This window comes from Colletes gigas, unplaced genomic scaffold, assembly GCF_013123115.1.
Source record: "Colletes gigas isolate AHSC1104 unplaced genomic scaffold, ASM1312311v1 Colletes_gigas_Sc00009, whole genome shotgun sequence".
Lineage (NCBI taxonomy): Eukaryota > Metazoa > Arthropoda > Insecta > Hymenoptera > Colletidae > Colletes > Colletes gigas.
In genome coordinates, this window is record NW_025106638.1 from 2,478,442 (window position 1) to 2,503,879 (window position 25,438).

Below are 25,438 nucleotides of genomic sequence, written 5' to 3' on the forward strand. Positions count from 1 at the left end.
TTAATTAATGCAGCTCCCCCCCGAGGAACGCGGCGGACTCAAACGCCCAACCCTTCAATAAAACGATAACAATGGACCCTTCGATCATATTAGACGTTCTCGAACAGAAATAAAATCCGTAAACACTTTTTTATTTCTCTCCCGTATCGCTCGACAACTAAAGACCAAAAATAGGGGCTTTCTGTCGAGTCAAAGTTTGATAGAAAAAAGAGAATTTAGTAAAATTCCATGTCTAAAATATTACCTTTAACCCTTCCACAAATTGATCAGAATCAAACCATTCGATCGCTAAAGACGAGAAACAAATTTTGTGCTGCAATTTGGGGGCTTTTTCACGGCAAAATAATTTGATGAAAAATAACGTCTCGATGTCGAGTCAAAGTTTGGTAGAAATTTAGTAAAATTCTAAGAGAAAAAATGACAATGGAGGACTCGTGGGGAACTGACTTCGATCGAGTCAGTCCGCGCGAATGGGAAAGCAGAAGCATACGGACGGTGTCGAGGAATCTTTTTAAGTTCGATTCGCGACCGGGGATCGCGTGTACCGCGGCCATCTTGGAAAATAAGAAATCCCCAGCGGCGTCGAGAGGGGCCGCCATTTTCGAATCGGCGTGCATCTTCCATCATTTGCATCTCGCTGTTACTAACAAGCACGTAAGTGGAAACTTGCAAGTAGACGATCATGCTTAAATAACAACCAGCAGGAGCCTGTCGAGCGGATATCGATTCTTTACTGACCTTGTTAGGCGGTGCTTGGATCCCGTGGAAAGGTAGGTTTTCGTAAAACGTCTTCGTACCGGGCTCGGGAAGACCCTCCGACACGCTGTTCACGTGATTGTTATTCGCAGCTTGATTGGGATCTGTAAGTGCAAATGAAACATGACTTTGCATAATTAAACACGAAGGACAGGCGAAGTTCGGATTCAGGCGAGACCTACGAGACACGTGACGGTAGTATCCGTTTTGGGGAAAGTTTCTAGTGGACTGTTCGTGTAGAGGGGGAGTTGCTCGGTGCACAAGAGATAGACAGTGTGTATACGTGTGTGTTTGAGAAAGAATTTACGTTATTTTCGGGGAAATATTTACGCGCGATCCTAAACGCTATAAGTGAGTCGCTATGTCTATATCTATGCTCGATATTACGTGAACACATTTTAGGTTACGTTTCAGAATAACACTTTCAATTTTGGGTTTACATTTTTTTTCTTTTATTGGGTACCTTCGTCTCATATTTCATTTCTCGTATCTGCCCGGACACAGAGATATTCGAGGTTAGGTTTCGTCGTAACACCTCCACCTCGCCTCTTTGCACCCTTTTTTTTTACTACGTATCCGGTTCGTTTCTCTTTCGATTTTGCATTTTTAGTATCCGCAGGGCGGAGAGATAAAAATGTGCAAGTTGTACCATTCGATATGCTTCGATCGTTGCGTAAACTATAATTCTCGATGTTCGAGGTTAGCTCTGGGTTTCACCCTTTTTCTTCGCGTATATCCGTAATAAAAATAAATAAATAAATATTCACGCGTCTACGAATTATGGAACAATTTAATAATGAACACACCGAAGCTCGTAATAATTTATCAGCGTTAACTTTTGGAGTTATTTGCAAGGTAAAATCGTGGACCGGAAAAAAGTTGACAATTTCGAGTGCTGTTCGCATGTTTGTTCGACAGCAATATTTTACAGCCAAAATCGTTATATTCCGTGCAAAGACCCATCTCCGCGCACAACGCGTAGTTTTAATTAAGTAAATTACAACTGTCTCGTAGTCGCGTTTCGTAAACACGATATGTATATCTGATTCACGTTATTTGCACACGAATGTTTGTACGTACAGGATTTATAACGAACCAACATTGAGATTGAATGAATTCCATTCGCGTGTAAACACTTCATTTTTCGATATACCTCTCGATGAATTCCATCCTCGCGTTCTTAACCGCAAAATACCGCGTACATTTTTCTATTACGAACCTCCCATGGATACCGGTTCGATCATTCAACGGGTTGGAACCCGGTTATTTGTTCCTAGAAATTTATTTAAACAACGATAACCGGAGATACTTTTACTCCAGTTTGCTGAAACAACGTTTCGGGGGTATAATAAACGGGGATTTTATAGGATTCGTCGAAAGAAGCGTCGAAGGTTCTGACAAACATGCATTCTGGGATCATTATCATCTAATTTGCACGATCATGCTCCAACTTACGTAAAACGGTATTAATATCGATTTCTTTGTCTTCCATTTCGTCGCTGAAACGAGAAAAGCGTGCGCAAGACTAATTTTCGATCGAATTTATTTGAAAAATTCACGATTCTGGTGCATCAACGTTGGCTGGAACAAGTTTTAATTTATTAAAATAAACGTTTAGAAGGGTGATCGAATCGTCGTGATTACCGATCGGTTTCGCTTAAAATACGTTAAAGGCAGTTGTAATGAGATTACGCGGGACCAAGAAGTAGGATCATTATATTAGGTTGGGGAAAAAGAAATCCATTATTTTGTCGGTAGATGTCTGTAGTGATCGATATCTCGTAAAGTATCGATCAAACAATTTTAGATTTATGCTCTTTGCAAGGTGACATTTCACACTAAAAAATTTCTTTTGTTGTTTTTTATTTGGTCTATTCAGTTGTGAGTTACAGGGCGTTAAAAATGGAAGTCAAGAAAAAGAAAATTCGGTACATTTTATAGTTTTTCGTTGATAAAGGCGAAAATGCAAGCCAGGCGGCTGAAATTGTAAATAGTGTTTATGGTCCCTATACTGTAACGGCTAATTACGTGCAATTTTGGTTTCGTCGATTCCGTTCAGGTATTTCTGATGCCAAAGATGCACCTCGCACAGGCAGGTCCGTCGTCGAAAATGTCGATAAAATTACAGAAATAATCGAAGTTGACCGGCATGTTAGTAGTCGTAGCATCGCACAGGAGCTAAAGATCGACCATAAAACAGTTTTAAACCATTTGCACAAAGCTGGATTCAAAAAGAAGCTCAATGTCTGGGTGCTACACCAATTAACACCAAAAAACATGATGGATTGAATTTCCATCTGCGAAGCCTTAGTCAAACGGAATGAAATCGACCCATTTCTTAAACGGATGGTGACTGGGGATGAGAAATGGGTCACATACGACAATATTGTGCGAAAACGATCGTGGTCAAAGCGCGGTGAAGCAGCTCAAACGGTGGCCAAACCAGGACTAACGGCCAGGAAGGTTCTGCTATGCATTTGGTGGGACTGGAAAGGAATCATTTATTATGAGTTCCTTCCATATGGCCCAACACTAAATTCGAATCTCTACTGTCAACAACTGGACCGTTTGAAGCTAGCGATTGACCAGAAACGTCCAGAATTGGCCAACAGAAGAGGTGTTGTGTTCCAGCAGGACAACGCTAGGCCACACGCGTCTGTAGTGACTCGCCAGAAACTCCGGGAGCTTGGTTGAGAAGTTTTAATGCATCCACCATATAGTCCGGACCTGGCACCAAGTGATTACCATCTTTTTCTCGCATTGCAAAACTACCTGAGTGATAAGAAATTGGCATCAAGAGAATATTGTGAAAATCGGTAACTAGAGTTTTTCGCCAATAAGGACCAAGATTTCTATGAGAGAGGCATTATAAAGCTACTTTTAAAATGGCAATAAATTATAGAACAAAACGGCGCATATTTGACCCAAATCGGAAAATCCGAGACATGCTAAATAAAGTCTTGAAGTTCACGCAAAAATAATGGATTTCTTTTTCCCCAACCTAATATAAGAACATTAAAGCTACTTTACCCCAAGTTCAACAGCATGAAATATTTAAATGTCAATAGCTACCGATCCTGTTAGAAAGTGATTCTGCAAGACGAAAGTCGACAGGCCTGAGGCTTTTTGCAGTCATTAATTGTTGAAAATACACGAGTAATCTAATTCTTTTTAGGTGAAACTTAATTACAAAAAATATTTATAAACAACGAATATAAGTAATCGTCGGACAGTGGGGCCATTGCATGCCAAACGCGGCAAAAAGTGGTTTTATACAAATATACCCACAATGAAATAATGATTCACTAATAGTTAATGGGACACATGGGCCATGATTTAGTGTGATTTTTTTGATCAATTGTCGATTTTTGATACGACTACATGATTTTGAAACGTTCAATCTTAAAATCATCCAAAACTATAATCATCGTTTATTGTTGCTTTGATTCTTCAAAGTAAATGATGAGTAATTGAATTAAATGTACTTAGTACGTAAATTAAATTACGAATGAAGAATCAGATGACGAATCATTCATAGATTCCATAAATTCTTTCGTTTTCTCTTCGTAAAGGTCGTGTCGTCTATTCGCTAATTGGCATCTTCTCCTGAAACGGGACTTCAAAGTTGCAATTTTTGTTTTCAAAATTTTCTGGTACTCCATAGAATAATTATTCTGGCTCATTAAGGACGACTCTAAAAATTCTAGTTTATTTTCAATGCGTGATTTTGATGCTGTGTCATGATGTTATAAAACTGCATCAATAAAAACACACGTACTCCCGATGAACCTTAGGATTTAAAAAAAAATGTCACTCTATTAAAATGAAACTTTTGCTACGAAAACTGTATTAACAAACTATATAGAAGATGAAGAAAAATGGCGAAATTCAAATATATATATCTGTGTACCTACCTACTTCAATTGGAAATTCCATTATTTTAACACTAAATATTTCACTCACAACATACAAGTTAGGAACGTCAAACGACAAATGCTCCAAATTCGTGATCATTTTATGCTTTTATAGCATTCGAAGCAAAAACAATGAAATGTATGCATTGTTTCCTAGTTTTGATGTATTTTTGGGAATCGTAACAATACTCGCAATCGCTGACGCTCGCACCTGCCGAAACAGTTGATCATCTTTATGTTTTTCGCAGTAGCAGCTAGTAGCAGCTAATTTTTTTTTTTAAAAAAAAAGGTAAGGCTTCGCTCTACAAAAAGCAACTAAAATGAACACTGAATCACATTGCATTCATAATTAAAAAATAAAATGAAAACTGAACATGTTCAATTATGTAGTTGTAACTCAAAAAATGTTGGAGATATAAAAGTGTACTTTGGTGTAATTTAAATACGTACTAAATACATTTAATTCAATTACTCATCATTTACTTTGAAGAATCAAAGCAACAATAAACGATGATTATAATTTTGGATGATTTTAAGATTGAACGTTTCAAAGTCATGTAGTCGTATCAAAAATCGACAATTGATAATAAAAATCACACTAAATCATGGCCCATGTGTCCCATTAACTATTAGTGAATCATTATTTCATTGTGGGTATATTTGTATAAAACCACTTTTTGTCGCGTTTGGCATGAAATGGCCCCACTGTGCGTCGTTCAGTTTGAAGATTGTAAATCATAAAATGGATTTAGAAAAAAGTGAATCTCTCTTAAGAGGGAGGGGGGTTAGAATTTGATTTCGTGATTTTCAACCAGCCAAACCGAGGTTCAATTATTCCGTAAAACAGCTCAGAATGAATTTTGTATAATTAAGAACGTACCTTTAAATCCTGTAAACATTTTGGTCGACCGCGCGTGGCGCTGGTCGTGATCCTGTACGTGCAAATATCCCGCGTGAAAAATCGCTCGTCCGTCGACCACACACGTCGAAAACGAACGACGCGGGGAAGAAAATTCCCCGCTTAATCGGCGCATGCTCTCGCGTTTGTAAATTCTTGTTACGTACCTGCCCCAGGTTTTTTCCGCTTACGGGAAACGTTGCCGCGATTCGATTCGCACGATGATTCCGCATGCAATATCCGCTGCCGTGGCGCTATTCTTTTGTAAGTCACAGCTAAGGGAAACACAAAAACACAAAACGAAAAAGCAATGACACGGGGTCATGTTTTCATTTCTTTCGCATGCTGTTACGTGAGACCTATCAACCCGTCAGAATTGATTCGTTTTCACGTGGAAAATCCCGCGAAAATATGCGTAAATCGTATTCCTCCCAACTCGTCAAAATTTCCCCAAAACGATCGAGGAAACTATTCTCCTTTTCTGGCTCGATGATACTCCGTAGACCACTTTGTAAAATTTTGAATTTTTATTAGAGAGATATTTAAAATACTGTTTTCTGATAGAGTTTTTGAAATAGTTCAATTCGAGGGAAAACTTTTGTTTCTGTATAAAATCCAGTTTTTTTCTTCTTCAAATTTCGATTCGTTGATTTCTTAAAATTTGTATTGGAAAGAGTTTTTCGAATAGTTTAAAGTACAGTGGTGGGGGAAATGTTTGTTTTCAGATAAAATTTGTCGAACGCCGATGTATATATCGTCGAGCCAAAAATTTCGAACGAAAGTAATTTGGTGGACGACGCGGGACGAGGTAAATTTGAAATTAATGAACGGAAAAATATGGAGATGGGAATAACGAGTTACAGGATAATAAATAACAACGCGGAACCGTGACAACGTAAAGCAAATATTTCCGTACCCGTGAAAACATTATTTTAACATTACGGCGGTCGCATTATAAATTTAAATCGAGCATTGGAAACGAAATAATACGATTTTAGTTCGAAATCAGCTTAATTGAAATCGTATGAAGCGGGGAACGGGAATGTTCATTGATTTTCGAAGGCTCTAACGTTCGTGCGATATTTCTTTCGCGCAACGAATTAGATAATCGCGCGATCTTTGCATTTGTTCACGAGACTGTGCTCATTCTGTAATTCGCTACATTGGCGAGCCATTAAATCGCACAGAAGCAATTAAACGGTACGCACGGCATTAAAACCTCCAAAATGCGTAATCGACGAATAAAATTAAATTCGATTAACGCCGGAAGAATTCGAGAGAATATTGTACATTAATCAATGCATATAATATCCTGTTATATGCTATCCCATACAGGAAATCCTTTCGATTTGCGTAAATTCTGTAATTACGGTACGATTGCTCGATACATTTCAAAAGACCCCGAGCATCGACTGCGATTAAGTATTCGGCATTGCGCGTTTCAAACGGGTATTGTAATTTAAAAAGCATCGCTGGGGGATTTAATAGCAATTTATTACAGAGGATCAAGCCAACTGTTTTTAACGTCGGCGAACAGATACGCGAAAATTATACAATTTTTCGCCCGAACGAGCACCGGATATCTTCGACGCGCTTGCGCTTATCAAGTATTCAATATATGCACTTCCGATGAACATTTCGAAATTCCAACCGACCTCTGTTGTTTTTAATGCAATGGACTTCGGATAATTTCCACGGGTCGAAATTTCGTTTCAATGATTATTCGAAATCTAAATAATCGGCTACAGAATTTTCTTTTTTTTTTTGTTCCATAATATGTATTTTCCATGGAAGAAAAATTAACTACGAGAATTTCTACATTTTCTGAAATTAAATAGAAAATAAATGCAAATAAGTATTGTTAATTTTCCCAGTTGGCTTGCGGGTAAGCTGCAAAAATTTCCGTAAACGATTACGGTTCGAATTTTCGAAAATAAGAGCGGATTAGATATTAAAAAGTGGAGTTAACGAGATCGTCTCGCGCTTAATTCGAATTTCCCGCGCCCTTTGGCGGCGCCACGGGCGCAAAATGAAAGACTCGAGCCGCGAATAATCGTGTATCGTGTCCGCCAGCGTTAAAGGGTCTTCACCACCCCTCCCCATAGACGCGGACTCACCTGTCTTCTCTCTGGAAATACCGGGCAAAGTGGCCTGCTCTTTAAGCTGCACGCCAAACATGGCTTTAATTTTATTAGCCCTGGCAATCATGCCGTCGTCGTGCAGACTAGACACGGTCAGGCTCCTCCTAGCGTTCTCCTTTCTCCTACGGAACACTTTAGCCGGGACTTTGACGATCGTCGCCTCCATGAGGAATCGATCGGCCATCGGCTCGTCGCGACGCCTGGCCATCAGCTCGTTTCGTAGCGTCTCGCCGCCGCCGCGAACGCTGAGGCCCGATCGAAGGCTATGGCTCCGGTTTATGTGCACCAGCACGCCAGGCTTCAGCGGCCATCGCGGCGCGGCCGTCGAGTGCATCGGAAGTTGGGCCGAGTGCGAGGACGTCGCGGGACTCGGTGGCCCACCGTCCGGACTGCGCAATCAACTTTCGTTGCTAGACTCTTATGGCGGTCTCTGTTTTTCAGTGCTGGGCCCCGGGAGATCGAACTATGGCTGAACGGTACAGTATCGAACCACCAAACCCCACGAATTTCGTTTCATCGAAAATCTATCGTCTCTAACATCTTTGGAATTAATTTCTTCGGCTTCTCAGTGAAAAAATCGCGTGCCCCATATATGGGTCACACGTTAAACAACGCAAAACTAACCTAAAAACACGTGTTTGTCCTATCTAGATATACGCGATCTTGAGAATTAATATTTTTTCCTCGGTTGGAAAAATCGTGTGCCCCATATATGAGTCACGCGGCAGTCAACGCCGCGTTTTTCTTCTAACATTCATTTTCTTTAACATGCGATGTTGAGAATTAGTTTTTAAACTCGTCAATGGCCCATATGTAAGCCACGTGACAGTCAACGTATCGAGGAAGAGAGTTACTTAAATGTTAATTTTAATTTAGTAAGGAATGTTTCTTCCAGATACTCAAATCTGGTTTTAATTTCATTTTCTAGAGTTGCATTTACTCTGCCCGTGAAACTTAAAAATACGTGTTTGGGTTTCACAAATATCTTTCTGCCATCCAATAATGGCGTCGAAGCATAGCAGAGACCATTATTGCGTGTTCAAATTGAACGAGAGCAAAGTAAAGTAAAATTTAAACATTAAGAAATATTTTTTAGCCAGTTTGAAAATAAAATCAACATGAACAGTTCCTAAAATGTGACGAGAACAGTAGAATTCCTTTCAATTTTGAAATAGGACCAACGTTGGCGAACAACTGTACCGTTCACCCCTATAGTTCAAGAAAGGGTTAAGAGTGGGGATATGAGGAACGTGAAATTTTGACAGCTTCTGGAAAGTCGTAATTTTCTGACGTTATTCTTACTTCTCGACTTGTGAAATTCCCCAGGATAGCTTCTCAATAATGCATCGCAGGAGCAGACTATTAAAATCGAGACGTCTCGAGGAAAAATCACAAAGTCGAAGGCAAATTGAATTTTCGCCGTTTTACTGTTCCATAATATAATCAACGTTCAATTGTACCCCCGGAGCAAAGGATATTGACTTTCCGCTGATCATTTGTTACAAAGTCGAGGGGGATGGTTGAATAATACAACAGGGAAGGACACAGCACTTAAAGGGGTTGCTACCGTGTATAAAAATTGAAACGAAGAATCCTTTTGATTGCTTTCGGTTTTCTTCGCGAGACGTAAACCATCGAACGTTACGCGCCGGTCGATGACGACCCTTTCAAACTTTTTAATTAAACTTCAGAACGATCTCCTTTCAAGTATTTTCCAAATATTTTTTTCGTTTTCGTTCTAATCCGTACCGAAAGTTCGCCGGCGGGAAAGAAATTTATCGCGTTCGAACGATTTGAAAAAAAATTCCTAACAAACGGCAAAAGAACCCGTAACGCGCTTCCATTGTCTGTTTTTCCGTTCCCCTGTAACAATACTCTTTATTGAATATTTCTCTTTGAATATCTAGCTTAAAAATCCCTACGAACGATATTTTCCGGCGATATATTCGAAAAATTGCGTTCAATGTTGATTCGATTTAATACAAGATGGAATTAAAATTGCAAACATGGGGCGGTCCCAAACGTAAAAGAATACTTTAATATCCTCGTTATTTTATATAATTGTTGCTAATAAAAATTAAATTTATTTAAAACGTTTTACTTTTACTTTCCTAGGGTTATGTTTACCCTGGTCGTTAAAACTAACCTAAAAACACGTGTTTGGGGTTCACAGATACTTTTCTGGCCTCCAAGGTAATATATTCAAAATTAACGAGAGCAAAACAAAGAAAATAAAATAAAACTTGAACGTAAAAACATTAAGTAATATTTGTACAAAGTAATCAAATCTGATTTTAATTTTAGTTTCCAGAGTTCTATTTACCTTGCTCGTGAAACTAACCTGAAAAACACGTGTTTAAGTTCCGCAGATATCCTTCTGGCAACAATGGCGGCCAAGTACAATGGAGGCCAACCTTATGTTTTCAAAACGAACTAAACAAAAGAAACGTTATCATTTAAATACGAATTAATTCCGTTTTCGTAGAATTTCTTTGGTCGTGTGGCTCGCGGGCGTGAATTTCTAAAACGCTCTGGCTGGTCGGGGCTCTTACGTGACGCCGGCGAACGTTCTAAATATTCTCCGCGCGTTCAATAGCCCGGTCGAACCGAAAAATTCATATCGCCGAAAGGATTCTTCGTTTCAGGTCACGATTAGGACGACGGTCAAGCCAATAATAGAGAGCTTTCCAACTCATCGAGCATGCAACCCTTCACCTACCTTTCACCTCGAGAACTGTCTCCGTGCCGGAATAGAACCGCGTTACCATTGTAACGGAGATCGGTATAAACTAATCGTCTCTAAATTATGCAACAAAGGCGGGCTGCATTCGAATAACAAAGAACCTTTCCCCCCGTCCTATTCATTTACGCGTGCAACCCTTACCTGGCCCTCTGTGCGGACTTCGACAGTAAACTATTATAAGCCGGAAGTGGTCACTAAATTATGCAACGGAACATGCATTCAGGCGTGGAGGAAGACGGGACGAGAAACGATAGGGGAGGGGGGGGGGAAGGGATGGCGGTGGAGAGAGGAGTGCGATGTCTCGGCTTCCTGTGTGAGATCGGAGATTGGAGACAATCTCGTGCACACTACACATATCATGGGGCTGCTGTTACGTTAACACACACCAATAACGTCAATAAGTCATGACTCCCACAATACGTAAATACGATTACACCAGACACTACGAGGTCGAGAGGGTGACGAAAAGTGTCGCGGCGTTTGGAAACTTATTCAGACCGTAGCTATGGAATCATACGAAAACTTCATTTGTCGATGAAACTGTGGCGGCCAAGGCACCACATACGCCTTAGCCGTTCGAAGCCGCTACAATGTATGGTTGCACACGAGACGATGGTTGCACACGAGACGACCAGAGCCGCGTGAGCCGAAAAGCCGTTGTCGTCGTCTCTGACCGTCTTTTGTTTTTGAAGGCCTCTTGGTACGGTGGCGATGATCGTACCAGTGAGTCGAGCGTAACCCGCACCACGAGTCACGTCGTTGTACGACAGCAACAATAAAATTGTGCGGAACGGAACAGAGCGGAGTCATTATCTTCCCGATCCCACATTGGTGACCCCGACGTGATCTCGCCGCGCAAGTAAAGTTTTTTTAAGAAAATTTGGACATTTTTCGTATACGGACAATATTAGTTAGTGTAGAGAAATAAGTGTATAGTGTTAAGGACATAAGAAAAGGACACGGTCTGACAAATAGTAAGCGCGGTGTGTGTGTGCGGTGAAACTATTTTTTTTTGTGACTAAGACTGGTAAAATGACTGACCCTACCGTTAACGCGGGACATCCGGGAGTGTGCCGTTGGCAGTTGATCGCGTCGCTGTACGAATACCCGAGTTTTGTCCGGGAGACCCGGAGATGTGGTTTTCGATGGTAGAGAGAAGTTTTGAGGTATCCAATGTAACGTCGGAGACCACGAAATTCGGGTACATTCTCGGCGCGTTAAGTGCGCGACACGCCGCGGAAGTAAGAGACATTATCATGAATCCTCCGGCCACGGATCCGTACACGACGCTCAAAAATGAGTTTATTCGCCGGCTTAGTGCTTCGCAGGAACAGAAAACGCGACGGTTATTGGAACACGAGGAAATCGGGGACAGAAAACCGTCCCAATTTCTTCGTCACCTGCGCGGATTGGCCGGTACGGCTTTTTCGGACGGTGTATTGCGGACGCTTTGGATGGGCCGGCTACCTGCTAATATGCAGGTGATTTTATCCACGCAGCGGGACACCCCGCTGGATAAGGTAGCAGAGTTGGCAGACGCTGTCGCGGATACGATGACACCGCGGGTACACGTCACGGAGGCCGCGACTACGGGCGTATCTGCATCCTGCCAAATACCCCCGCCGGGCCCGAGCATCGAGGCCATGTTAAACATTAAGATGTCGCAATTGGCTCTTTCCTTGAGGCAGGAAATTTCTGCCATCCGTGAATCCTTGGTGGACCAGGGGCAATCTTCCCGTCGCAGGTGGACCCACCGAAATCATCCAAACTCGCGCTACCGCAGACGATCTCTATCGCGATCGCGAGAGCGGCCCGCGGGAGGACAAATGGACCATCAAGGGAAATGCTGGTACCATTGGCGGTTCGGTCCGGCCGCGCAGAGGTGCGTTGCACCGTGCAATTGGAACGCCACGGATCAGGGAAACGACCTGGGGAGTCGTTGATGGCGGCCAGCGACACAAATCCAGCATCACGCCGCCTCTTCATCTTAGACAACAGCTCGAAGACGGAATTTTTAGTGGATACCGGGGCCGATTTGTGCGTTTTTCCGCGCCGCCTGCTAGGCGGATTGCGAGAAAGATCGGAGTACCAGCTGGCGGCGGCGAATGGGAGTGTAATTAACACCTACGGGACAGTGTCGTTAAACCTGCACCTCGGCCTACGACGGGATTTCGTGTGGCGATTCGTGGTTGCGGATGTTACAAAACCCATAATCGGGGTAGACTTTCTCGATCACTTCGATCTTATGGTGGACATCCGCAATCGTCGCCTCGTCGATCGGACCACGTCGTTAACGGTCCGCGGAACACGAGCCGAGGATGAAACGCCGTCGGTGAAGACAGTAGCAGGGACTACCGTTTACCACCAGCTCCTGATGCAGATGCCGGAACTTACACGGCCTAGCGGCACCCCGATGAGGACTACGCACCAAACGGTGCATTACATCGAGACAACCCCTGGACCACCCGTTTCCAGCAAGCCGCGGCGGCTTGCACCGGACCGGCTCAGGGCTGCCCAGAAGGAGTTCGACGCGATGGTGAAGATGGGCATCGCTTGTCCTTCGAAGAGCGCGTGGTCAGCACCCCTTCATATGGTTCCGAAGAAGGGCGAAGAAGCTTGGAGGCCTTGCGGTGACTATAGAGCGTTAAACGCACGGACAATTCCCGACCGATACCCCGTGCGTCACATTGAGGATTTTGCGCAACAACTGAGTGGCAAAAAGGTATTTTCCACAATAGATCTCGTCCGAGCTTATAATCAGATTCCGGTTGCATCGGAAGACGTCGGAAAAACGGCCATTACAACGCCGTTTGGGCTTTTTGAATTCCCGTACATGTCGTTCGGGTTACGAAATGCCGCGCAAACATTTCAGCGCTTTATCGACGAAATTTTACGCGGTTTCGATTTTTGTTACGCGTATATAGACGACATTTTGGTCGCCTCAGAATCCCAAGCCGATCACCTGCGCCATTTAGAATTATTATTTAAACAATTAAAAGATTATGGCATTGTTGTTAATCCGAATAAATGCACGTTCGGACAGGAAGAAGTTAAATTTCTAGGCTATCGAGTAAATGAAAGCGGCACTCAACCGTTGCCCGGCAAGGTACAAGCCATAAAGTCATTTCCCCTTCCGAAAAACGCGAAGGATTTGAGGCAGTACTTGGGAATGCTTAATTTTTACCGCCGTTTTATCCCAGATGCCGCTCGCTTTCAAGCACCCTTGAACGACCTTCTAGCCGGCAATTTAAAGGGCAAGACCCTGATAGCCTGGACTTCGGAAGCGCGTCAGGCTTTCGAAAATACCAAAAATAGTTTAGCAAACGCAACCCTGCTTTCTCATCCTGCGGTCAACGCTCCATTGTCGGTTACCTGCGATGCTTCTGATTACACCGTAGGAGCTGTTTTACATCAGTGCGTCGGCAACGAACGACAACCATTAGCATTCTTTTCTAAGAAATTAGGATCTGCCGAAAAGAAGTATTCAGCTTACGACCGGGAACTACTTTCTATCTATTTAGCAATAAAACATTTCAAACATATGCTCGAAGGCAGACATTTCACGATTTTTACAGACCATAAACCCATAACTTTCGCTTTCAAACAGAAATTAGATAAATGCTCTCCTCGACAATTCCGATACCTAGATTACATTGCGCAATTCTCTACAGATATTCAACATATTTCCGGTAAAGACAACGTCGTTGCCGATGCACTGTCCAGAGTGGAAACGGTTAACCACTCGATTAATTTCGAAGAATTGGCAAAATCGCAAGCCCAGGATGAGGAGTTGCAGCGGTTGTTGAATAGCGAATCTAGCCTGCGATTACGTAAAGTCTCGTTGCCTGGCACGTCTTCCGAAATTTTTTGCGATATTTCGATTAAGAATGTAAGACCTTATGTCACCCCTCCTTTCCGACGTGCAGTTTTTAATATGTTACATGTATTATCACATCCAGGTATTAACGCGACGATCAAGCTCATAACGCAACGTTATGTTTGGCCGTCGATTAAAAGAGATGTTCGCACGTGGACACGTTGCTGTATACCGTGCCAAAGATCAAAAATTTCCCGTCATGTGACTGCACCATTGGCTACATTTGTTAAACCTTCTGCGCGATTCGAACACATTCATTTAGACATAGTAATTTTACCGGTGTCCGAAGGTTTCAGGTATTGTCTGACCTGTGTAGACAGATATACGCGGTGGCCGGAAGCCTTCCCCATGGTCGATCAGGAGGCCCAAACCGTAGCTCGAACCTTTTATGACGGTTGGGTAGCGCGGTTTGGTGCTCCCGTACGGATTACCACCGATCAGGGTAGGCAGTTCGAATCCAAATTATTTTTTGCGCTGAACAATTTAATTGGATCCACACGCCTTCGCACAACGGCGTATCACCCAGCGGCCAATGGGATGGTAGAGCGTTTTCACCGACAGCTCAAGTCGGCTATAAGGTGCCACGGATCCGACAGGTGGACAGAAATACTTCCGACGGTTCTACTCGGTATTCGTTCCGCCTGGAAAGAAGACCTCGGCGCTACCTCAGCGGAATTAGTTTATGGCGAGCCATTAAGATTACCGGGAGAGTTCTTGTCTTCGCATTCAGCGGAAGGCACAGAAAATGCTTCCGATTTTACTAATAGACTACGCAACCATTTTTCTAAATTGAGTCCCTCTAATGCATCACGCCATTCCGTTAATCGTACATTCGTTTTCAAAGATCTTAGCAGTTCAACACATGTTTTCATCCGAACAGATTCAGCCAAAACTATTTTACAACCCGCTTATGAAGGTCCATACGCCGTAGTGCGCCGAGGCGAAAAAACATTTACAATAAACATTAGAGGTAAGGAAATAAATATATCAATTGAAAGGCTAAAGCCTGCTTATATGCTAGCAGAAAACAGACCGGATCCCGTGAGCATAGAAAATCAGCCGGTCACACAAACAAACGTACCTGACAATGCGCCGGTTATACAGCAACGTGTTACGCGTTCAGGTAGACGCGTACGTTTTCCCGAGCGATTTCAAATTACGCGGTAGTACTTAAGGCTTGCGCATTATTATAATAAGTATCATATACCATTTATTTTTTTCCATCACTTTTATGTACTTTCATGTATTTTTAGGTATTACGTATTATATATTAAACTCCATGTAAATTCCTTTTTTTTTCAACTCTGTTCAAATACTGTAATGTAAATCTTAGTTAGGATAACGTATTTTATATAATAGAGTAAATGGTAGTGGTAATGTAGTCGGTCAATTTTTCGTAATTGTGCCAATTACTGGCAGGGGGGTAGTGTGGCGGCCAAGGCACCACATACGCCTTAGCCGTTCGAAGCCGCTACAATGTATGGTTGCACACGAGACGATGGTTGCACACGAGACGACCAGAGCCGCGTGAGCCGAAAAGCCGTTGTCGTCGTCTCTGACCGTCTTTTGTTTTTGAAGGCCTCTTGGTACGGTGGCGATGATCGTACCAGTGAGTCGAGCGTAACCCGCACCACGAGTCACGTCGTTGTACGACAGCAACAATAAAATTGTGCGGAACGGAACAGAGCGGAGTCATTATCTTCCCGATCCCACAAAACTATAAATCCACCAAGTTTTATGAAATAATATTGTATCTGGGTGAAAGTTAATTGTCCTGCTGTTTTAAAAAATATTTTTTTGAGCTCAAGGTCGTTACAAGGTCACTGAAGCTAAAAACTATTTTTCTTAGAAATTCGTAACGGTATAATTTTAAAAAATTACGATTTATTTCAAGTAATTTGCAGCCCATAACTTTTGCACGAATCAAAATTTCGCGATACGATTAAAATTACCGATCAAAAGAAATGATTAAGAGTTTATTTTCCAACTCGTTGCACCGTCGTTACCCTTTGATGCAAGTCTTCATTTGCACCCGACGATCTATCTAGGAGAAAAATACGCCGAGCATGCGATAGGACGATTCTACCGTTCTGTGTGTGTGCACAATGGCGACTACGGTAAAAGGCGGAGGATTCGTGTTGCGGCGCAATATGCAGTAGAACCTGGATTATTGTATGAGAACCGTGTTCGTTAATTGAAAATAATGGTCGCTTAAAACGAGTGACGTTAGACAGGGAAGTGAAGATATACTGTATAAGTGAGGCTCCCTTTCGTTTGGGTTACCTCGATCATTGCGTGGCCCTCGATCGTTGCACCGGGTTTCCCGCGATCTTTTGCGATAATCGAGACTCTACTGCGAAGAGAAGACGTCCCTTATGATTACTGCAGCGTAGCAATCGTTTTATTTACCATAAATTGGGATTCCTGAACATCTTTGATGTTTTTCAAGAATCCCTGGGAAATTGAAGACGTACGGGGTACACGACCCGATACAAAGTTGTTCCTTGTGCAAAAACGAATCGAAAATGTCGAGTAAAATTTTATCGCGGAAGCCTCCGTTTTTCCGAGAAAATTAATTTCGAAAAATTAAAAGTGATTATTTTGACATTTTTTAACGTGTCTGTTCTGTGATCGTTATTTATACTTGTGCTGGTGTTCTTCTGGATTTTAGTATTTTTTAAGCAGTCAGTAAGTAGAAACAGTGAGCCATAGACAAACAAGTTGCCAAGATTCACCGAATATCACTTTTCTTGGAAACGAAGCCTCCTATCGAATCATCGTACTCCACATTTTCGGCTCATTTTGGCGCAAGGAATCGTCCTATGTACCGTGTGTCCTCGTAAAATTCGACACACGTGGACGACACTGTCGGAAACTTTTTTCGATACAATGTTCAAGCATGTGCTGGTTATACACGCAGATACAAACTTACCAATCCTCTATAAACACATCCATCACCGCAGTAAACCATCAACATTACACTCAGATCAACGTTAGATCAGATTCCACACAGAACACATCCAAATATCGAAACACGTTAAGAACACATTTAAGTTAAAATACTAATATAGATTTCTATATTCGTCTCTTTTCGTTGCTAAAATTATATAACGCGCCATGTCTTAAAATAATTAAAAAAATTTAAATTTCAATAAGAGAGAAATCAAAAACAGATTTGCCCTTCGATCGAACCCCAATTTGTTATTATTGCTCCGTCGAACGCAACGAATCGTTCTTCTTTTGCTTTTCATTTTTATATTGAGAATATTCGATCACCGTTCGTGTAATTTAATTCATAATCGCTTTCTACTCGATTGAGTCATCTGTCTCGAGACGCTGTCCATCGTAATAACAACGGCGTACGAAAGTTTCTTAATTCATCAGAACCATTTCCTTGACATGGCGGGGTTACACAATCCTCTTCGAATCCGTGGCTTGTTAAGCTGCCGATACGTGGATCCGATAATTCCATCGATCAATCGTATAACAAGATTTACCAAGGACGAGTTAGTAACCGGTGCTCTGCGGATATCGTGGCATCGCCAGTACCCATATACAGCCATACACGTACACGAGCCCAGCGTTATATACATTGAAATTAATTCTACCAAATTATTAGCGTACCGGGACGTGCGCATGCGTGCCTTTCATACAGCGAAAAATATTATTGAAAGTCGACCAAACTCACGAATAACGAATAAATGCTAAACCAAACAAATTTGCCACCCCATGTTTTAGACTATTCAATTTATCAAATAAAATTAACGTAAATTTTTATCAAATTTTCCAAATTTCCAAACGTATGGTATGCTTAAAATATTTTCCACCTTTTATTTTAATATACAGAGAAATTTATTTAATTTAATAAATAGAATTAACTTAGCTCTCAATTTTTATTAAATTTTTTTAAATACGACGCGCTTTTACTTGAGAGTGAATTGTAATTTACAGGGTACTTCATTTTATCCGTTTCATTCGGTCTATGTGATTTATTAAGTTGACGTCAATTTTTCTTAAATTTTCCAAATTCTCACGGTGCGTTTAATATATTTTGATCGTGTTTTCGTTTAAGGACGGATTGTAATTTACAGTGAAATTTAATATTATTCGTTGTTCGTAAAATTTTCCCGACTCTCGAGACGAAGACTGAAGAAGAACGAAGAGAAGCCGAACGACACCGAAGAAGAATACCGAGAGAACCGATGAAAGGAATACGGCGAAAGAGAAAAGAAGAGCGAAGGTTTAAAGTTAGCGCCAAACGTGGGCTGGTATTTCGTACTTACTGTTCGCGTTCCTCCAGCTCGACCACCCGATTACTGTCTGTGTTTTGTTTAGCAAGTCCAAATTAAAAAGTAGAGCAGAAACGAATCAGTTTTCCTGTGTTAGTGGGTGGCTACTGCACACGAGAACCGGTGCCGGCTGCTGCGCGCACGAGGACCAAATTAACAGTACATAATTGCAACTTCAAATCTAATCAAAGTTACAAAGGCACAGTGAGCTATATTCGAAGCTATTAAAAGCTACACGAAGCTATTCGAAGCTACATGAAGCTTTTCGAAGCTACATGAAGCTATTCGAAGCTACACGAAGCTATTCAAAGCTACATGAAGCTATTTGAAGCAACATGAAGCTATTCGAAGCTACACGAAGCTATTCGAAGCTACACGAAGCTATTCAAAGCTATACGAAGCTATTCGAAGCTACACGAAGCTACACGAAGCTATTCGAAGCTACATGAAGCTTTTCGAAGCTACATGAAGCTATTCGAAGCTACACGAAGCTATTCGAAGCTACATGAAGCTATTCGAAGCTACACGAAGCTATTCAAAGCTACATGAAGCTATTTGAAGCAACATGAAGCTATTCGAAGCTACACGAAGCTACACGAAGCTATTCGAAGCTACACGAAGCTATTCGAAGCTACATGAAGCTATTCGAAGCTACATGAAGCTACATGAAGCTATTCGAAGCTATTCGAAGCTACTTACGAAGCTATATTCGAAGTTATTTGAAGCTATTTATGCGAGACTGAGTGTTGGCGCTTCAGTAAAGAGTAATAAAATTATGGAAACGACGAAATGTAATTTGGGAGGTCCTTTTCAGCGAATGGAGACGTAATTGGACGATCTTTGTGAAGATCTACACATTGCGATCGATAAGATTTGCACGCCTCCTCGTCCTCGCAGCAACGCAGCACCGACTCGTATACTTAACAATTTTTGTATATGTATATGTACTTGTCTTTTACATTCAAATGAGAAATTCGCATTGTCCATCTACTTTATACGGTTACGTAACATAATAGACATGCTTCTCTTGTAACTAGCATGAACTATGCGATAATAACAACGCAAAATAATGTATGCAGTGCCGTGATTTATGCAAATCTGCAGTCATCCGATCGCGATATTAAAGTTTCACCAACGTGACAACTTTATTGCTCGTTACGCGAACGTACCGGTGCAATGAAACTTCGTAATTATGCGACGTATTAAGTAATTAATACTTGAATGCAATTCTGGTCACACTCGCGACAGTTATAATATACAGATCGAGGCGACGAAAGAAATTAATTGAATTTTCTTGTACCTCTCGTACACGATTACATACAAGCTATTGCAAATGTTAAATATTTTATGAAACTTTTACATAAATTTAATGAAATACGAACCTTTGTGAACCAGTAACCGAGCAACGAATTTTGCAAATATATTAAACTGCACGCTTTCCACAAATTGAAATATATTGTTACATACAAAATCGAGCAAGAAAAGCATACCATAAATATATTTAAAAACACTATCAACCACGTGGCAAATGTCTGCAGCCAGTTCTGATAAGAGAAGTTGTACTTTTTTTTTTACAAACGCACGATGTTTCGGGTGCCCCTCAAGTCGAACTAACAAATTACAATTGACAAATACTCGAAGAATTTGAATGTACAAACGGTGCTTATTCTCGGCAATTAAATAATCTTGTTTCGTCGCGACGTAATAATTTTACTCGATGATTGCGAATGGCGTTTTTCGAAATGAACGATGCATCGAATGGCCTACTGGGAAATTTACTGCGTCAAAGGAGCTAACTATTTCTCGTTTTTCAATATCGACGGTGACTCGTGAGGTTTAGCTACGACAAATATGCATTACATGCCTTGTCCTCGTTTAGACCAACAAAATAAGCTCCATGATGTATCGTTAAATTACGCAGACTACGTTTACTATACGAATTCTATTTGATACGTGTAATCCTCCTTCGTGCGTGTAACGAGAGAATACATTTTTCAAAGCTTGTTTCGTAAAAGTTTCACGAATATCGTGTGGAAATATTAGTTCGAGATTCTTGGCACGATATTAAACTTTTCAAATAATGCGTATTTATCGTGGAGCGTCGTCGTGAAAATAAACAATGTGAATGTTGCGTTCGATGAGTGCGATATATTCGTCGTGAACGTTGTTTAATTTTAATTTGGACTTTTTCAAGAATTCAGTGTCATATGTTTCACTAAGCATATTTAATAAATAAACTGTAAGAGAGCTAAGCGAGCAATGTATTATGGGATATCGAATAATTGTTACGCCCGAAAGCAGCAGCAAGGAATAACATAAATCTTTCAGTTAATCGATAAACAATTGTTAACGAGAGCTCTCGAATACTTTGTTTCTGCCTCAAAGTACAATTCTGTTAGTTTTCAGAGCCACGATATCTTTCAAATCTTAATATTCACGTAATCTTTACGACGTTGTAATATTAAAGAAAGTCCATCCGGATAAGTCATGCGAATCGTGAGTAGCAGATCACAATGACAGACACGTAATAGGGAACAGAGCGTAACTTACATTTCATTTGGCTACGTTTGCGCCGACAAACGATGAAGATCACCACGCAGATGATTATTATCACAAGTATGAGAACTACTGCAGCCACGATCACTATCAGAAGGATATTTCCCTCCAGCTGGTGCCACCAGGGAATATGGCCTGGAACAAATATCAATTTCATATTACATACAATAATTTTCTAAATTTCATTTTTCAAAAATATTTGAGATACTTGGGGGCGTTAAAAAAATTGTAAAATATTTTTAATACGATGGCAATATTTGGTAATTAATTTTTTATCCCAGTTCGATGGTCATCAAATACTTCGTTTGAGTTCTCTTTATTCAAATTTCGCGCCGTTGAATTTGATTAAAAAATAATATTTGAGAGATTTAGGAGTGTTGAACAATTGTAACAAGATATATTAGAGACTCTTAATGTGATTAATTTTTTGACCTAGTTCGATGGTCATTAAATATTTTGTTCCGCGTTCCCTTTATTCAAATTTCGCGCCACTTGGGACGAGGTTAGCTTTTGCTGGAAGAATAACTTAGAAATTTCCGTGTCAAACCGCAGAAGGTTGAGTCTGATCGATGCTATTTCACAGAAATCATTGGCTGTTGGCAACAGAATAACAGAGTGGAATGGCTGCAATTCAAATTTCCAGCCGCAGCTGCGAACTATCATGAATACGAAGATCGGTGGCGATCTTCGGGCGCGGATTTTCATATTTCTACTCGAATCTAATCGGCCATTTTGTTATTCCAGAAGTTTCCACGCGTTCACAGACCTCCATTTCAATTAATTTCGTAGGACATCTCTTGTACAATTCGGTAAAATAATTGTTTAACGAACTTTTTGATATTTTCTAAAATTCCATTTTATATGCTGAGTAGGATAATAAATAATTTTATAAATTAAGTATAATAATTAACCAATAGCTAAATTGCTTTACTTCTACAGAATTTCTTCGCTACGTATATAGGATAATAATTGAAGAACTTACTTCTATGTCCATGGTGAGCTAAGAAGGAACAAAGAATGTTGAAAGCATACTATATATTTATGTTGATTATTTATAAAAGTCTAAAGTGGAACGATATTACGTTCAACGTGTTTCAGTAGCGTGCCTCGTCGATATATTAAATTATAAGATACAACGAAGCCATTACTATGAAAATTTTAATAACGGCCCCAGACAATGTTTATAGCAAATTTATTTAATCGGTCGGATATTCATATCCCCGCGGGGATAGTTCCATTTTCCCTGGAAGAAATGATAACACTTAAGGAGTCGGGGGGGGTAAATGTCCCAATGGGGGGATTTTCTATGTGTTTCACATTTGTTTAGCAACTTTACAGCGTTAAAAAATTACTAAGATGGCCGACTATCGAAAAGAAAATTTATAAAATATCTGCTTCCATTGCTTTTTACTCCAAGCAAGAATTAGTTGAAATTAGTTAATCGACTGAATATCAAAATTATTTGAATATAAATTGAAGATTAGTCACGTTTCGTTGAAACTAATTATTATGTTTTTTCTAACGACGAGTATGAACATAGAAATTAATCGATTTTATAGAGAGAACGTGACAATATAAATATAACAAAAAGTCATTTCTCACAAAATGTAAACAAGCTTTAAGACTTTAATGGTATTTATCGTTTTATAGAATTTAAAAATTTGCTGTTGGAATTTTCCATTCGACGCCACTTGTAAACGCGTCAAAAAAGTTTAATTACTACCTTTGAATTACGAAACATGTAAATATCGCGAAAAATACTCATTTATATTTTCAAGCAACGCCTCAAAGCTTTGTGTTTGTTACAAAGTTGTTTAAAATTCATGTTGTTCGGCATCTGCATAAAACTCTAATAAAAGTATAACTTTTTTCATCGTTCCGAACCTTATTTCCGTCGAACATTTACATGTCATTTACATACGATTAACAAATGAAGCGTGAATTTTAATTAAAATTGGTTTGAGCATCTTTTCGTTCGATCACAATGCGAAATTAATTGTCCTCTTGGCGATTTAACGTCCAAAACGAACGAGAAATGCAAATCGTCGATAAATGGCGCCGAACGACGAATCGTGGCGCCAAATTTAATTGCGAATTTCGACCGTCCAAGGAAAATCGAATTCGCGAACTTTCAAGTTCGACGTACGGGAGCACGTTCTCGCCGCCAAGTCCTTCGATTCACGATTCAAGGGTATACAAAATTAAAACTCCTGCCTGGAAATTACTTTCATAATAATTTTGGAACCACGAAGGATCATGCTCGTAATTTATTCAGAGTAACATAAAAAATGCAAAGTCCCATGCGATTAACTTCTACCGGGTAATATTAAATTCAAAGTATTCTAATTGAGGGATTAATTGCCTTTGCGGGCGAAAGTACAGCGTTTGAAAAATTTCAATTAAATAATAATTTTAATTCCTGTTTTAGCGATTCATAATGTTAATGTAATGTTTCGAAAGAGCTTTTTTCTGCTTCGGTAAAGTTCACAAATCCGATCTGCTTATCTTTGAGCGAGTAACGGGCGGCTTGAAAGGGAACTTTTGCTACTGTATTTTTCGAAAGCTTTCACCGTGCTATTTTCTCGATCGCTTTGGTTTCCTTAATCTCACGCTTTGAGACTCCCACGGCTCGGACAATATAGGTTACACACGCGAGTTATAACCAGAGACGATGTAACGCGAGAATTACGACGGGGAATGTAATATCAAGCGACGAGAGATGACTATGGCGATGGAATTCGTTTAAGCATAAAAATTCCCAGTAGTTTCGGTCGGAATTTCTTTCATAATTAAATCGCAAGTTTTAAAACCGACCCCCGTCATAATGCACTCCTCCGTTCGCGTCATTATTATGGCACTGCGTAATGGTCGGGATACCTAACCTTAAATTGCATTTGGAGTATACGGAGTGAATACAAAGAATAATTATAATATAATAACGAGTGGGCGAGGGAAATAAGAATATTTCGCGTTCATAGCTATTATCGATATAGTCTGTGCATTTAGTGTCGGATAAGAGCCGCATTCGATCAGTCAAAACTAATCGATTGCAGCTTTCAGCGATCGATGTACAGTCGACCGCCATTTGCAATTCTGTCGACGATAAGAACTTATAAATATTCAAAGAGGAGCTAAATTCTGTTTAGAAATCGACGATATAAAATTTATAAATTAATTGCAGTTATGAACTATTCTTCGAATAATATATTTGGACTTCTAATTCTGTTGACGATGGTAAAAATTCTGTTTTACCATCTCATTAAGGATTTTCTGCAAATTTAAGTTTTTTGATCGAAGTATTGTTAATGGTATTTTTTTGTTTAGACGTACCTGGAACGTCGCGATCACAGGCAGTCGAGTAGCCAATAGAGTTGTTCGCAACGCAAACATATGTCCGGAAATTTGTTACCGAGGTATCGAGCCGAATGTAGCTTTTCCCATTTCGTATCTCGGCAATCTGTTCCAACGTGTCGTTGTCACTCTTCAAAGACCAAACGAAATCGGTCTCCTTTGGATTAGCTATCGCGGAGCACACCACGTAATCCTCGCCGCCTATTCGTTCCTTTTCCACCTGACATTCCGGCTTAACTGTGAAATTGAAAATGTTCGAATTTGACGTTGGTTTTCGGCGAACACGCCTCGCCTGAAAATACACTGGTCCCTCCAAACCGGAGTCGGGCAAAATTTCGTTCGAACAATAAATAACCCACAGCTATTCACTCGTGACGTTTACTCGATCTAACGGTTAAATATCTGTCGGTCCCGGATAACTGAAATGTTCACATTGCAGTTAAACGGGTCTTCGTTGCTCGACGCTTCCAAACAAGATTTTGCCCATTTTCGACGACGAAAAACTATCGGATGGGCTCTTTAGTTTAGAGTTAATACTATTTTTTAAACAAAAGATTTCTTTTGAGAATGGTTGCTCGATGTAATTTCGTTCGAACAATAAATAACCCATAGCTATTCGCTCGTGACGTTTACTCGATCTAACGGTTAAATTTGTGACGGTTCCAGATAATTGAAATTTTTATACTGCAGTTAAACGGGTCTTCATTTATTGCTCGACGTTTCCAATCAAGATTTTGTCCATTTTCGACGACGAAAAACTATTGGATGGGCTCTTTAATTTAGAGTTAATAATATTTTTTAAACAAAGGATTTCTTTTGAGAATGGTTGCTCGATGTAATTTCGTTCGAACAATAAATAACCCATAGCTATTCGCTCGTGACGTTTACACGGTCAAACCGTTAAATTTCTGTC

General features: G+C 40.5%; 1 protein-coding gene across 3 annotated transcripts in view; it reads right to left on the minus strand.

The window, feature by feature from the left end:
* The window catches only part of LOC122397473, a 484,513-nt gene that overhangs the window by 28,931 nt on the left and 430,144 nt on the right, over positions 1 to 25,438 (minus strand). Inside the window, exons 14-20 of one of the 3 annotated variants that reach the window (XM_043396627.1) lie at positions 24,505 to 24,762; positions 22,157 to 22,174; positions 21,169 to 21,309; positions 18,613 to 18,649; positions 7,686 to 8,098; positions 5,736 to 5,843; positions 739 to 860 (exon numbers count right to left, since the gene is read on the minus strand). In XM_043396627.1, the coding sequence (XP_043252562.1) occupies positions 739 to 860; positions 5,736 to 5,843; positions 7,686 to 8,098; positions 18,613 to 18,649; positions 21,169 to 21,309; positions 22,157 to 22,174; positions 24,505 to 24,762 (1,097 nt within the window). The remainder of the gene's footprint in view (positions 1 to 738; positions 861 to 5,735; positions 5,844 to 7,685; positions 8,099 to 18,612; positions 18,650 to 21,168; positions 21,310 to 22,156; positions 22,175 to 24,504; positions 24,763 to 25,438) is intronic. The other 2 variants (XR_006259107.1, XR_006259108.1) reach the window with 2 other exon arrangements.